Here is a 16,756-nt window from a genome sequence, read left to right on the forward strand (position 1 = left end):
TTTTAAATTTCATCTGAATTTCCGTCCGTGGGATTAATTTTTCTATCTGAAATGAACCTCAGAGGTGTTCGCCACAGTCGCCATCTTGAAAACAGAATAAGACTTCTCTAGCTGCACTGAGTTCCACTGAGTAAATCAACAGTATGAATAGTTTAAAGGAACCCTATGAAACCTTGCTATATGTCGTTTTCAAAAGAGCTTTCACGTAGCCACTTCGGATGAAGTTTGAAATCTAATTGGATATTCATTTCTTTTTTCTGAACAACACCTTTTTCAAACTTCTCTCCACGTTCCTTCAGTAGGGTTAAACTGAAACTTGTTTCGACTGATACCTATCACAATGAAAATTTCGGAAATGGCCACAGCAGTTACTATATTTCAACATGCTTAACATCAATATGAAAACTACTGGATCAGCCAAACCGATCTGTTACCATTTCCTTTTCTTTTCGTTAAAAATATGCAACTACAAATAATAAAAACACACTTTTGAAATACAATCGTTTATTTTTGAAAGACGATTGAAAAAAAAAGAGAATATTTTGAGGTATTTTGAAAAGCAATTGCCGTCTGATTTTACGACTCATCACTACGGACCATGGACGACATTTTAATGAAAAACAGAACTATTAAACATTAGGAAATAGTCAGCTTTAGATTTTCGGGACCTACTTCCATAAAGACACGATTCTTCAAATATATACAATCATTGACACGCCCACGTGAAGAACATACGTGCACGTGATACCCATTGTATTCTGTTCAGGACGATCAAACATTGGCGTTAGAGCGACCGTGTACCTCATCAAGGCATGGATAGAGTTAACGATGTCAAGTGATCAATATGTGAACACATTGATCACCTCCAAAGTAAAATTCACAAATGAATCAACACATACCCGGTATGAGGAAACGAAGAAAGGAACTTTCACTTCGTCGAATTACCTGCCAAAATAAACAGTACACGTAATGGTATCACAATGACGCAGAGTCTATATAACTTTTTAAATAAACATCCATGTTCTGAACTACATGCGATAATGAAGTTTTTCTCTCCCCTTATATCAATACTGCAAACAGACGAAGCTAGATAAAGAAGAAGGAAGTTCTAGTTTGTATCACTTAAAGCTAGCAGACTGAGCCAGAATGTTGTACAGGTGTTCATGATGTGTGATACAAGGCACCGTTGTGTTCGATGCGTGTCAGCTTTCTCTTCTATAGAAGTATCTGTCTTTATGTTTGTCATAATGTACCGTTGAGCTTATGCTTATGTTTCGTCCTAGATCTGTTGATTTCAAATTAAAAAAAAAAAAAAAAAAAAAAAAAAAAACTTTTTCGTAGTTCTACGTTCTCTTAAAACAAACTAAGAATCATGAGACAATATAGTTCTCTTAACCTTGGGTTCAGCATAGATACGCACAAATATCGCGCTGTTGAAGGCGAATAATAAAAAGTTAAAGCCAAATAATTATAAAATCTTAGAATTTCAGACCTTTGCGAATTTTCTGTCATATGATTCCATTTTCAAAACCTCTTTGAGGTTTTCGTTGTTTCTTTAGCTCAAGAGTAAAAGTACTCTATTATTGTGTAAAATCGAGTAATTTTTGAGTATAATTTATTTTTCTTACTAAGAATTATGCCAAATTAACATAAAATATTAAATATATATTAAACAGAAAATCCCATTATATTGCAAGTTACTTCACATAGGTGCTTTTAACGCAGAACCAATGACTTGTACAATCCCTGCAAAATATCAAAACAGATTTGTGAAGAACTCATTTTTCAGAGCAAATAAACAGGAATCCATCCTAAGTATGGCGCCAATAAATAGTGATGGGGAGGGGACTTACATCTTAAGACCTTCATAACCAAATACGGTGGTGTCAATAAAAGACGATACTTACCAACATCGTGTTTTGCAAAAAAAAAATTTAAAATCATAATTTTTACTTGATTTTTCTCTTTTTTTTCTTTAATTCTTTTTTTTATTTTTTATTTCCGTCTTGCAAAATGTTGCTAGTTACCTCAATATACATGAATATTTTATCCATGGTTTATCCCTTAAAATAATCAAATCTGCAAATAAAAAGAAAACAAATGATTATATAAAAAATAATATAACACTGATATTTAAACACTGTAAAGAAATACTGTCTATACGAACTAAAGTCGAGTTCTAATCACTTGAAAAATTCGAGTGAAATCCAAATCAGTTCCACAACTAACGATCCTGAATGACTGATATAATCCTCTAAACCTGCCTAGATACTTGGATTTTTTGTTTTTAGTTTGCCTACACTTTAAAGTAACGACTATAAGACATCATGATGGCGTCCCTATACGGCTACTTTAACACTCTGAATGCCAATGTGACAATCAGAATATCAACGTAAATTCCTCACGGTAAGTGATATGCAATCAATTTAGCTCATTGGATATTCAGTACAATAATCTCCCTGAAACGGTACCGTACTGGATACCCCTGGCCAGCCAAGTAGGGGACATCCTGATCAATGTCGTTTAATTCCGGTTTGCTTTGTACAAAGTCTAACCTTTCTTACCATTATCAACCATTCTAATTTTTGTAAAATTCCTTTTAGTGTTTTAACCACCCTATTTCGATACAAAAACTCCAAAATTTTCCGACGTATATAGGTATGATTTTCAAATCATTAGTTTTTTTCACAATTTATTTTCTATACGTGAGCTCATTATTAGGCTGTTTTCATAGGTCTACAACAGAAATAAAAACAAATTCACATCAAATTTCCTTTCAACAAATACTCGATATTTCGTTTGTATTTTATGAAAATGTTATTTATATCATTAAATAGCTTTACTTCACTGACAGTTACTGTTTAAGGGAAATAACTCCAAAATACCATACTGAATTGATAGCAATGTGGCTAACGGTTAGACTTTAAGATGCTCCACCGCCGACAGAGCATAAACGATAATCCATTTTAACAATACTTGATGTTTAATCGTGTGTGTGTATATATATGTCTAATTTACACAAAAATTGGTAGCGGTGGAGCATCTTTAATGTTTTGTCGCATTGCAAATGGCATATGCACAAAACTGCCATCGCTGCCATGTGACATGACCGTGGTTTATTGTAAATATAATTTAGATTGATGTTTACGTGAGAAACAGATCACTAACAATATATCTGACAACCTTTAAGTAGCTTACACCTCAAATCAAAACCCAGTTACAGTAAAATGCATCTCGTGAAACAACTCTTGCATTGGCATATACAGTATTTCGAAGTCCCACTATTTGGTACCCATTTGAAGTATGGTGGCCTGGTTAATTGTCGACCAGTTTAGAGGTCACAAATTACAATAAAATATCAAAAGTCATGGAAAATCATTAAAATTGGGACATTTATTGAAAATTTGTATAAAAAATCATTTTTTTACAATGGCGAGACACTCATTTTAGATGAATACAAATCCATTATCATGAGTTAACCCTAATTTGTAACAAAAATGGAGCTCTACATATTAGCACCACAGTCTTGACCCATCCTCGATAACTCAGGGTTACTGTCATTAGAGTGACAGGGGGGTAAAATCACTATAGTAACCTCTTAGTATCGCGGATAGGCTTGACTCAGCAGCGAAAAACACATATACCAAGGCTTGTTTCTAAATTAAAGTGGGTACTTAATGCAGATTTTAATCATGAGTGGTCCAACGAACATTACTTATAAATAAAAAATTATATCATAATCAACACTAACCTCTTCTTTTATGAACCATTCATGATCACAGGTGAGGCTGACAAAGACTGCTCGCTAACGTCAACAATGACAATTTGTTAACTTCTAGTCTAAAAATGTATTCACTCATGATCGTCTAAAATGAACACTATCTTATCGACTTGACAAAAAAAAAAGAAAAACATTTACCGGTAAGACCAGAAATGACATTCTATTATCTGTCAAACAAACAATACCTTCACTTAGTATTAGCCCAGTCAAAGAGAACACCAACTATCGACCAGGCTAAAAGTGTCATTATTTATCAGCCAAACCACAAAAAATTCCATTATTTACTTATCGGTAAGGTCATCTATAGCTATGACATGTCAGCAAGCTAAATATGACCAGCATTGATCAGTAAATTCAACAAAACCTCTTATCGGTCAAGCCAAAAATAAAAACATGCTCTTATAATAATCGGCAAAGCCAAAATAGCAAATCTCTGAGTGGCCTTGCAAAAACAGTGAATCAGTCGGAATAATATTGACCATCACTGATTGGCCAGGCCAACAATGACCATCACCGATTGGTGAGACCAACCACGACCATCACTTATTGGCCGAGATCACATTGACCATCACTGATTGGTCTGACCAACAATGACCATCACTTATTGGACGGGACAACATTGACCATCACTGATTAGCCAGACCAACAATGAACATCATTGTTCGGCTAACATAAAATATCCTCTATCATTTGACTAAGCTGATGGTTACTAATCGGCCAGACTTTCGAATTTTTCCACTATTTCCTCGATTTTATCGTCTGTAAGACTCTCTAACACAAAGAACTCCTGTGGAAGTGGGTTTGCATCTTTAGCATGTTTTTTCCTCCATCGTTTGCGCATGATCTTATAATGTTTGTGTTCCTCGTCTAGTACACACGATAGTAACTCCTTTAATCTATTGTTCCTGGCGTGCGCATTCATCAGATTTAACACCCTGAAGTCGTACATATTCTGGGCGTGAGTGTCCAAGAATGATTTCACACTGTCTAAGTTATCACTCATCCAATCTATATAACCGTGCCGTGCCAGTCGTTCCACTTTTTCTTCCAGCGGCACCTTCACTTCGAACAACTTGCCCTTGAGCATCTGTTTGTATATCACAGAGGGGGTTTGGAGGGAGTATTTTGACGACAACCTTTTCATTAGGTCACTTTGCCAAAACTGATGTTTCACCCACACCGGACGACTGGGGTCAAATGTGACAAGCTTGTCTCTAAGTTTGGTCTCCATGTACCGACTACGTTTTTCCATCTTCATCAGATCCCCGCTCAGAAACAGGTCCTCATAGTGGATCATCTTGTCGAAGTTGAGCACCTGATGACCTCTGTCCACAAGTTTCCTCATTATCAAGGATTTCCCAGTCTTATTGCTGCCTGCAAAAGTAACATTTCAGAAAAATATATACATGTTATATATGGATTTTCATTTTTCATTTTTATTCATAAGGGATTAAAATTAGTTATATTCGCGATGGAAGTAATTTCCGCAAACTTAAATATCCGCAAGCGCAAAGGAAACGTTGACAAGAAAGATAAAATGTATAGGGTATTACTGTACTGCTGAACATTTTACCCGCGAATACGCAAGCTATCGAAGAGAAAATCACGAAATGTTCTCTCTGAGAAATTAAACAACATTACAGAAATAAAGATTTCATTAATACAATTTAAAAGAAAACTTATGGAAACCAGATACATAATAAAATCGAAAACCCAGAGCAAATACAAGGTTTGGTCTGGTGTATTAGATTGACGTTCTATCAACAGCATGGGCCATTTATGGACGGCATCCCATGTGTGCATTGTGCGGTGGTGTGTGAATGAATATTTTGGGAGGCTACGGTATAACCGTGGAAGGTATATCTTCACAGGTACTTGTATATAAACGATATAAAAACATTAAACAAAGCACGAAATTTATTAGGAAAAAGATGAGATCTGAAACTGAACAAGGATCAGATGCTCAGTAAAAGTGTCTTCTTCATCGTCACTGATACATGTATCATTATTCTATCATTTGTTTTGACGTGGAATTTCCGACGATGATTGTATTGAATATAAACTCTTGTGTTTTTGGTTAGCTTTTTATTTTGATTAATGAATTTGTGGAGATTTTGAAGATCTTAACTTGAATATTTGCTAAACGATCTATAACAATCATTTAAGGATTTTGAACGATTTTGAAGAGGTGTGCTTACCAGTCACAACATTATATCTGAATTTCAGTGGGATTTCACTGAGATCATCAATAACTTTCCGTCGGTAGGTTTTATAGCCTCCCTCCAACAGAACGACGGGGTAGCCGATCTCCTCCAGTACGGTCGCCAAAGATTTCGACCGAAGTCCGCCCCGCTTACAGTAGATTAAAGGGGAGTAACTCTGTGGTTTATCCATGAAGTGTGAGTCTATGATATTAATGATACTTTGTAGGGAAAACTTGGCACCAAACAGTCGGGCTTTGAGTGGGACTTTCCCATCCTCTTTCTGGGCCTCTAGTCCCTCCCAGTGCAGCCTGCCGACGATTTTGAACTGTTCTGAGGAGAGGACTGGGAGATTGATGGCCCCGGGGATATGGTCAGCTTTGTATTCCTCCGGGCTCCTGACGTCAATAACATCCGAGATTCCATCACGGAAAAACGGGTCTCTTGTCCGAACTATCCCAGAGGACACCAAACGGACAGAGTTCGTGGTTAGACCGTGTGGAGATACCAGGCCAGTAGACAACAATCTGTTACATATATGGCGATGTAACGTCATCCTGAATGGCTCGCCTGAAAAACACCAAACAAACAAGGATATCAATACCGGAGGGGTAACCGGTCAAATGGATTAAAGCTCTGATAGAGATGTTCTCCATTTTTTGTATGTAAGCTGCTGAAAACCGGCATCATGGTAACTTAAACTTCGGAGGTATTGCTTTTGATAAAGAGGCATGCGTCGCGTAACAATAAGACAAGAGATGTCATTGTCAATTAAGTGAGAACATATTCTATTCTCGGTGAACGTTAACGTTTAATGATACTACTAATAAGACTGGTATTTGAATAAAGTTGTGCGAAGTGCACTTAGACATCTTCCGCAAATATTTTGAAATGTCCTAGGATCGTCCAGACCCCTGAAACATGAAACATCATATTTGTGTTTAAATCTTTTATTACAGAAACCAGATTCTGATGTCCATCAAGGTTTCTGCCATAGTGAATAGTCGGGCAAGGAAAACCAGTCCAAAAAGCGTTCATTGACCTTCCAAAAGTCCTCACATATCCAAACGACGGTCAAGTTCTGCTTACGTTGCCCAGTTCTGACCATTGAAATAATGGAAAAGTTCTAAAAATAACTCTTTGAAAGCGAGGCTCCGTGGAAATGTAACCACGGACATAGCTAGCCGGGAGGACGTTTTAGGATTCCCACAATTAAAATTCATTTCTTCGCATGCAGAGAGATGTTAACGAGAGATTTTATTTTTCTATTTCATAAGAAATTATACTGGATACAGTCACACCATTTTACCAACTTTAGCCTTCCTTGCCCGACTATTCACTTTAACACCTTTGATGATGGATGAATGGGTCAGAGAAAACTGACCAGTCACATACCTACTTCCTCTGAAGATTACAAAGAGAAGTGCCAAGCTTCAAAGCCATACATTGTTCTGTTATTCGTTTCTTTCTGCACATCAAACAAACTACCTGTCACGCCTTTAGCCGCACACAGAAGCCTGTAGCCGTACACAGACAAATGTAGCCGTACACAGACGACTGTAGCCGTACACAGACGACTGTAGCCGTACACAGACCTTTCAAGTTTACCATGGCATACTTATTGTAGTCCAGGGGTTGATATAACGAGTAACGTGTCCCCTGGAGTATCGAGGATGTAGTAAACTTTAAAACTCTTGGCAGCTGACATCTGACCAATTAATTATATAAGATGCCAACGGTTATTACAGTGTATAGCAGAATTATTGAATACCGTTTGTTCTGGCAGAGATATGTGACTACTTTTGTAAGTACCAGAGACTTTTCGCCGATGATTGTTATGGTTTAACGTTCTGTGTATGATCTTGGTCCACAAGGTGAACATTTGATATGAATTCATAAGGCCCTACAAATGGTTACTAATGCGTTACAGCACACCAAAACGTTTCATCATTGCTGTAAAACATTTGGCTAGATATTTTACCTGCAATGGTAAAACGTTTAAATGTGGCTGTAGCCGATTGAGTAATAATTTGTGATGCCTTATGAATTCATGTACATTTTTAAGGGGACGCGGTGACCGAGTGTACACAACACCATAATAAAACCTTTCACATCTGGGTTGCACTTTCGAATTCCATGTGAAAACCCAGTGTACGACAACTACACAATGTAGTCGCCATGTACTGACAACAGGTCGGTAGTGATTTACGGCTTGTCTCCACCTCCTAGATATGGCACATTTGTACATCTGTATGTCCCTAAATGACCTTGGTAATTAATTATAATGGGACGTAAAACAAATCAAACCTATGCAGGAGACTTTTTTTTTAATCTACTAAGATATATGGAAATATTGATGAAAGCAGAAAAATATATACATAATCTATGTATAATATTCTCTTATATGTTTCGGATGAAAGTGTATTATGATTTCCAAAATTCCCTTAATGTATACACTGAATTGGTAATTGGCTGAAATAGAATGTTCACGCACTCCAGGTAATCTTCTTTGTCAAGAAGGTCTGGTGATATTGTAAGAAGAAGAAGAATGTGAAGTAGCCTTACTGCAGAAAATCAGATGCCGTGAGGGAGTGAAACGAAGGGAAGTAACTTTGATAGCTCAGAATGAAGCACTGGCAAAAAGATGAAATATTTTATATTTGGAGTATTTTTGCTGATTTACCCATGCAAAATGAAGGAACATAATGATTAAGTATTCTATGATTGATGTTGTCAGAGATATAAACTAAGTACAGTGTAATAAACTTTTTGATTATTCAAATCTCTAATGTAAAAAGAAACAATAACACTTTCCAACTTTTATTTTTCATTTATTTATGACAACTTCACCTGAAAAGAGGTCAATCTTGCATATATGTGTATTTACTTCAAAAACATTTACATACACATTTCCAAAATAGAAGTCATGACATTATATTATCTATAACATCATGACAAAACTGATGTTCAAAACCTTATATTTGCTTTGAAGGCATGATGTGTGATGATGAAGGGGTGTGCAGGCATGGAAATATATGTTGCTGTTTAAATCAGCATGTACATGCATGTATTAAAATGTGTTTCATATGCCTCAAAGCCATGCCATGCGTTTTCGTTTGAGACACACCCTAGTTCTATAACTTAAATAACTTCAATACTCAAAACTGTAAGCCAACCTATTTTCACAGTGATTTGATTTTGCACTTACTTTTGGTCGTACCACAAATTTGAATTTGTGCTTTAATTTTGTGAGTTTCGACTTTTTGAGAATTGCTTGCTTTGTACAATTGTAATAGCGTTCAAATTTGCAGCAATTGATTTTTGTCATTTCAATCTGACCGCAAAATTAAATCACACCCAAAAAATAAGTTGGTGTACAGTATCTATGACAAAATAATTTGAATATCAATGTCTAGGACAACTATCATCAGACTATAAATATGTGGTATTTCCTGTTAAAAAGTCCAGGGTGGAATTCACAACCTCCTCTGACTGGTCTTCCATAAAAACTTGTGTTTCATTATTTGTGAGTTTGTTTTTACTCTGAGACCTTTTATACGTAGGATCATAATGTTCTATGAGCAGTTCACCAACAAACTCCTCCCATCTGTCACTATGAATCAATGAAATCCAATAATTCACTTTCTCTTTCCCACGATATCGTTCCAGTTTTCTGACAATGTTAATTAAAGCCTCTCTATCTTCTATCCAGTATGGATAATCCCTTAGAGAACATTTTATCCTCTCCTCCTTAGGAAGAACAATTTTAAATCTGTCTCCTTTACACATCTGCTCAAACAGAACAGGAGGAATGTGCAGGGTTCCTATACGCTGACTTTCTGATTCCACCCACACTGGCTTTGAAGGGTCGAATCTGGCCAGAGCGTCCCTCAGTAAGGATTGCCACTTGTCTTTACTCGGCTGGGTTTCTCCGTACCACAGGCCTAACATTGACCCTTTGTGTTTGGCCAGACACTCAAGGTCAAGCACCTGGTGACCTCTCTCTGATAGTTTGTTCAGGAGAAATGTCTTCCCTGTTCCTGTGAAACCTGTTAACAAATAAACAACATGTCATTTAAAATTTCTTATAAATGATAACAGATCAATATCATATTGATATTTATTAAATAACAAATATTTGAGTTGATTCTGCTACATGTACTGGTAACATCTAAATTAGAATGTATAGGGCAATGCTGACTCTCTTTTTCTGAACATAGCATCTTTCTATAATTACAAACATATTTATAACCAAATATTCACAAATAAAAAATTTAAAAGAAATGAAACATTTTTTGTATTTTGACTTTACCTGATATAACTTTGAAAGTGAACTGCATAGGTAGAGTCTGTAGATCTTTGAGCACCTGTTGAGTATATGTCATGTAGCCATTCTTAAGTAAGTACAAAGCATCCAGTCCAGCTTCTACTGCCATTAGTACACCTATTTTTGATGCCCATTTGCCAGTGTCACAGTAAACAAGAGGGATGAAGCTGGGAGATTTTTTTCTGGTGAAAAATTCCATCAAAGAATTATCAGTTGATTTTGAGGTTAATATCTGTTTTCCTTTGAGGACATTGTTGATTAGAGGAATGTTGACCGCACCTGGAATATGGTGACATCTGTATTTGTCCTCTGATCTTATGTCTATCACATCGGTCACACTCCCAGGGTAAGGATAATTGACCTTCCTCACATCAAGAGTTGTCTCCCTTTCTTTTAAAACGCTTGTTGTAACATTTCGTTTAAATTTGCAAATTAATGTTTGCTGCTTCCAGAGTTTAATTGAGTTTTGATTCATCCTTCAGTGGCCGCTATTCAAACCCTTGTTAGTAAATGGTGACACTTTGTTTCTTCATTGTCAGAGTATGAGACTCTTATGTTCTCTTGGCTGAAATCAACAGAAAACAAATTTTACAGTTTTAAACTCCTCCTAAACTTATAAATTGATAAGTTCTCTCTATTTTAAACTGCATTTCATTTTAACTGCTCAATGTCTGACAGACTTTATTAACTTTTCATAATGTAATAAACATGATGTATATATATATATCTACCTACCTAATATAAATGTGCAGGATGTCATCTTCAACAGCTAAACAAATACTCTCCGCCTACAATTAATGTTACCAACTTATACAGTAAGTAATATCATACTGCTCTTTAGCATTTACAAATAATTGGATCATTGGTCCAGAGAAAAATACGTAAAGCAGGTACAATGTATGTGTATTAAAATCTGAAGCTCAGTACTTTATTTTTACTTAATTATTGTGTCTCATTATATAATACAATTTTGCCATGGGATTTTTTTATTGTTCAAAGCATACTTTTTATGATATTGTGTAAATATGTTGTTTAAAAAACAATGTATGAAACAATAACTGGGTTTACTTCAAATGTAGAAATATATATGGAAAGAAAATTTAGAGAGAACATTTTAGAGTGACTAAAAAGTCTATTCTAAAAAAAATAGGTCCAAATTTTTTTTTCTGTATCAGCAAGGACTTTGAGCCGGGTTTGAACCCGAATCTCCGACTATAGGTTGTGTAGACTCATACATTGTTGAGCTAGTGATCATTATGGACTTATTATTATAGCACCTCTTGATCTAAGATCCATCTTCATGCTGATCTCAATGTTGTATCACGCGCACTGAGACTATCAGAGTTACTTCCCTTCAGATGAGCTTAATACATTTCCCTACCACCTGTGCATTTCCCCGCAGCTCTTTTCCCGATGTCATGCTATGCAATTTTGTCTCATGATGATTTGAGTGAATATAAACATATAAGAGGATGAATACTCCTGGTAGTAGTCTAGAGATCTTAGACTGCCGTCAAGACCCTTACTCTGTTAGTTTTATGTAAACAGCCATGTTATGTGCAGTGCACTTCATTACATGCACGTCAAAGAATAATGATATATCGACAAATTACAAATAAAATATATGGCATGCTATAATCATGATCAAAATGGTTGTTTTTCTGTGATGAGTAGCATGTGTCTACCTTATCGATGTCGCAGTCCAGGCTGTTGTCCGCTCTGCTATCTTTCCCAAGGAGAAATCTAAAGATTAGCGGCCATGTTGTGACAAGGGAGGCAATTCTCTGTCTTAATTTTAGGTTGCGCAACCCAATTCAATTTAAAAACGTTTGTTTGTTTGAGTTTTAGTTTTACGGCCTATCGACAACTAAGGTCATTTAGGGTTTGTGCAATGAATATGTTTAGTATCAGTTTTAAGAAATATTACTTATAAAAATTACACAAACGACAAACTATTGCAATCCATTTAGTGTTAGTTAAACTGTAATAATAATAATAAAACAGATACTGTTAAATGATAATTAAAAAGACAGAAAAAACAGAAGAAGCAAATAGTTTATTTGTGCGACATATTGTCCATAGGCCTAATGCCAAATTTTACAATGTAATATTTGTATTTTTTTCCTATAGATTAGAGTACATTTGTATATCCAATGTTTTAATCGCATAATTGATATAGCAACTATAACATAAAGAAATGCTATTTGTGCAGTCATATTCAAACTATGTTTCACAGAAAAGCAAAGATACTATCTGTTTTATCTAGTATAAATAATGAGCCTGGTCATGTGGAAACATTTAATTGACGCAAGTGGCGATTTTTAAATAATAACACTGATGCCTTTGAAATATAATTGTTAGAGTGATAAAGAATACTTTTTATTTTTTATTTTGAATATAAATAACCTTTTCGTTCTTATTCCCGGGCAAGGCGCCAGACATATTTCTTCCTAAAGCAAAAGTATATTTGAAAATTAACAATTGAAACCTAACCTGAATATGGTTTTTTTCTGAAATTAGATTAAAGGAAATCATATTGTGCATAATAATGTTTGAAATTGGAATCTGAACCCTACTCAAGGATCGATTATTTAAAAAAAAAGGGAAAAAAAACATCATATGTATTGTTGGAGTGTGTTCAATCACCACCCTTCACATGAAAATGATTCCTTATTAATGAAACAAATGGAAATCATAATTCACCTGTATATATTGAGAAACCATTTTCATTTTACAACAAACTGAACACCCTTCTTAGTCCTAATAAAATGGGTTACATATACAAATTTTAGATATATGAGCAATTCCGATATGGGAAATTAATCGGAATCCTTCATATAGATAGGGAACAATAACAGACACAGACGCACTTCCTTTTTGTTTATTGTTTAAAGCAAAAAAAAAAAATTTTTAAAAATAAAGCATTTTCTGGATAAATAATTAATCATTATTCATCACCATATTTTAAAAAAAATGTTACAATCATCTTTATCACATCATCATCATTATTATAACCACGATATCTTTTTCATAATCACCATAATTCATTATCATCATATCATCATCAACATAGCCATCATCGTACACACTTTCTTAATCCTTCTAAAGGAACATTATTTTAAAACAACAGCAATTACAAATGCAAATTCATTGAAAAATCTCTAAATAAACCAATCTTAATGAACAGAACTAATTTGGTCCTCAATCTGAATCCTTCACCTTATGGAAAATAGTTCTAAGTAAAAAAATAACAATCAATCAATCAATCAATCAATATTTTATTTTAGTGTCATGCATCGTAAAAATATACAACCATTGATAAAATAAATGTACAAGTAATTTTTGATGTCTAGCCGATATCGGCTTATGAGACACTTATGAAAATGCACACGGAGTTAAAAATCCTCATTGTTATAAATATTAAAACTATGTTAAAAGTCACATGTGAAGCACAAAAGTAAAATTTCATCATGGTATAATTTAAAAAAACAATCTTTATATTCTTAAAATTAGCCTTCTTCGTTTCATCATTTGATAGATTGTTTTAGATAATAGAAATTGAAGTTCATTATCACAGAATAAATAAAACATCTTTTCAAATGAAGTGAGCTCATTAAAATTACTGTAACAGTTCGCTGCTTTTTCGAACAGATAGAGTCTGATATCGCTATAAACAGGGCAGTCACAGAGAAAATGAGGTTCATTTTCCACTTTATCCGGACAAAAAGGATATTTACGCTGCTCCACTGGCAAGTTCGTGTATCGCCCAGTTTCTAAGATTCGATATGAACAAGAATACTTATTCTTGGACCCTCTGTATATGTAAAGGATTTTATACGAACGATTACATATGAGGACTTATTCTTCATCCTCCGAAAACTTCTACAAGGGAAATATTCTATATCATAAGATTTGAGGTTAAACCTCATAATAATTACTTATATGAACCGTAATGACAGGAATATGACAAACAATTTGAAACTAAACTTTTACTTTTTGTTTTGAAAAAAGGATAACAATGAATTTCCTATTCCTTGAGTCAAACATATCGTACTATGACACCACAAACTTTCCCATGCTACCTTCAAAATTTGACTATGATTCTGAATTCATTTAAAAACAACAGATTGAGGGAAATGTCGAATAATATGATAAGATAATTAAAACACTCATTCTGATAAAAAAGTAGTTAAATATGTGAATAATGGAATAAACATTGTATGAAATTATTTGACCAAAGCATATGTTAAGATAAACACACACGAGCTATGTATAAATATCCTTAAGAAACCTTAAAACAGTGTGTGAAGCATATTTGAATCTGAACTGTTTATATTAGCAAATACAAATATAACACCCTTTTTATGATCTTAACAAATTTCACGTAACTATAGACACTTTGTTTCAAGAATGTGAACTTGGCTGAGGTGACTGTAAAATACATATGTGCATCGTTATAAAACCTACAACGAGAGGATGAAATAAAACTATGCATAAAGTTAACGTTGGCATTTCACACTGATTTGAACATTTTTACTGGTCAGATTTACCTTATAGGCAACTGTAGATGACCATTACCGTTGGTGAGTCTTGATATATGATACCATAAATCATGCATTGCATCTTGCTGAATGAGGATGCAATGCACAGAAGACCACCATATACTACCTACGGCATTCTTCATTAATAACATTAGTCTCCATATTACACGTGTTTAATAAATAATATTATAACCATTTTAAAATCGTACAAAAACGAGCTGTGGTATTTGTAAGCAGTAAAAAACGAATTTTAGTTCAGAGAAATTTCAAAATGTGCCTAAAATTTCAGAGTATTTTTGTTATTAAATTGTAATTACGAATATATACATTTTTTCAATAACAATGATAAATAAATTTTAATTGACATCAAACGTTGTCAAAAGGATACAACAGTACCGACTTTAACTTATTATTGTATAACACAGTATTTATACAATGTTAGTAGTTTTATGTTATTTAAATTAATGGTCTCTTCTTTTGAGTTTTGATTGAATCGTTTGTCCAAATATGACTTTCATCAAAACAAGAACAAGACGCAGAATCTAAATATGACAAACATGATACAAATAGAAGTTAGGAGGAAACAGGAACTTAGATATAGCGACATCCACTTGGACCCTTTCCTGCGTTGACACGAAGGCAGGTCACTTGTTGGTCAAGGCCTAAACCGGACAATGGATATAAACAAGTAGAAATCAAACTGATACATCGACCGGAAGTTTGCAGTGTGTCAAAACAGGAATCACGTGATACAACAATCGGCCATACTGTACTGTAATGAAAGTTATTCCGATAAATTTCCTAAATTTGGATACATGGAAACGTTTTCTCGTTTAGGCTGAACCAAATCTGTATTTTGAAATAATAAATCTTCTCTAAAATGTATGATAAAAAAACTCCACCTCACTGTAAGATATAGGAGAAAATTACCGTCTGCGATGGAAGCAACATTTAAATAATGTCTTGTTTACCTAAAAACTATGGGAATTCGATTTAACAAAATTACATTTATTGCCACGAATTCTTTAAAGTCTATTAGCTATAATATCGGAGTTGAACATTGTAATGACTGGATCTTTTTCCACGTTAAACAATACAGATGGAATTAGCAATGTACACGATAATATGAACATGTCAACGACTCTGTGCACGATTGGTAGAGCAATAGGAAGTCAACCCGGGCCAACCCTTACATCTATGGATTACGGACGAGTTTGAATGATTTCCTATTGTGTATGATGGTGGTTGTTGATTACCAATGACTGGTCAGTCTGGAAATTAAGTGACACGTAGCCAGTGTCCATCGGGATAGTCAAGTACAGACACTCCTAGAAAATCTTCCGGGTTTAAAGACCGATTAGTATACCCGAACGACAATGTATCAATCACGACAGAAAGTTTCTTCGAATTCTTTGTCGTTATTGACGCTGTGAATTGTGATGATTGTGTCGATGAATTTCTGTAGGGGAGCAAGGGCTTGAAAGGGATTTATAAGTTATTTCTTTTGTTGAATTGAATTATATATGACTACATGATTATTTTATTTTTTTATTAAGTCATTCTTCCTTGTATGTTTTTTGTCCATCAGGGAACGTCAAAGGTCCATTTTTCTATTAAATGAATAACTTGAATAGATTTTTTTATGTTATAGAGCGGTTTATGATGCGAGTCCACTCAAATTTGTGTGTTATACATGTATCTCCATAACATAAAAATCTATCGAAACTCATCCTTATAATTCAATTTACTAAAAGATAATCTCTTAAATATTTCAAATTCATTTTGGGACCCTTTTGTCTATGAAATCATTACGCCGTTATCTCTGCCAATCCGAAGCGACGTCACAAACGTTACGACGTTACCGGTTTAAGCCAATGAAAATGCTCGTTATAAGCAAAATTGAATT

At 34.5% G+C, this 16,756-nt stretch overlaps 1 protein-coding gene across 4 annotated transcripts; it reads right to left on the bottom strand.

Moving 5' to 3' along the window:
• Positions 1 to 487: 487 nt before the first annotated feature.
• LOC138325049 (tRNA 2-selenouridine synthase-like) lies at positions 488 to 12,109 on the bottom strand. 4 transcript variants are annotated; one of them, XM_069270411.1, is made up of 4 exons: positions 11,995 to 12,088; positions 11,045 to 11,097; positions 10,295 to 10,874; positions 8,793 to 10,031 (listed from the first exon to the last, which is right to left on the bottom strand). In XM_069270411.1, exons 3-4 carry the CDS (start codon positions 10,782 to 10,784, stop codon positions 9,415 to 9,417), a joined length of 1,107 nt encoding a protein of 368 aa, XP_069126512.1. In that variant the 5' UTR covers positions 10,785 to 10,874; positions 11,045 to 11,097; positions 11,995 to 12,088; the 3' UTR covers positions 8,793 to 9,414. The 4 variants fall into 4 exon arrangements, with proteins under 4 accessions (XP_069126509.1, XP_069126510.1, XP_069126512.1 ...); XM_069270408.1 differs by lacking the exons at positions 8,793 to 10,031; positions 10,295 to 10,874; positions 11,045 to 11,097 and adding exons at positions 488 to 5,155; positions 5,980 to 6,552 and having other exon boundaries at positions 11,995 to 12,108; XM_069270409.1 differs by lacking the exons at positions 8,793 to 10,031; positions 10,295 to 10,874; positions 11,045 to 11,097; positions 11,995 to 12,088 and adding exons at positions 488 to 5,155; positions 5,980 to 6,552; positions 8,548 to 8,684.
• Between the last annotated feature and the right edge of the window lie 4,647 nt (positions 12,110 to 16,756).

This window comes from Argopecten irradians, chromosome 6, assembly GCF_041381155.1.
Source record: "Argopecten irradians isolate NY chromosome 6, Ai_NY, whole genome shotgun sequence".
NCBI lineage: Eukaryota > Metazoa > Mollusca > Bivalvia > Pectinida > Pectinidae > Argopecten > Argopecten irradians.

What these genes read in the sequence shown, in the direction of transcription:
- LOC138325049 (XM_069270408.1), bottom strand. Translation starts at nt 6,538, where the DNA reads ATGACGTTACATCGCCATATATGTAACAGATTGTTGTCTACTGGCCTG. An exon ending in CAGATATAATGTTGTGACTG is followed by an intron (nt 5,156 to 5,979) that starts GTAAGCACACCT and finishes TTACTTTTGCAG; the next exon opens with GCAGCAATAAGACTGGGAAA.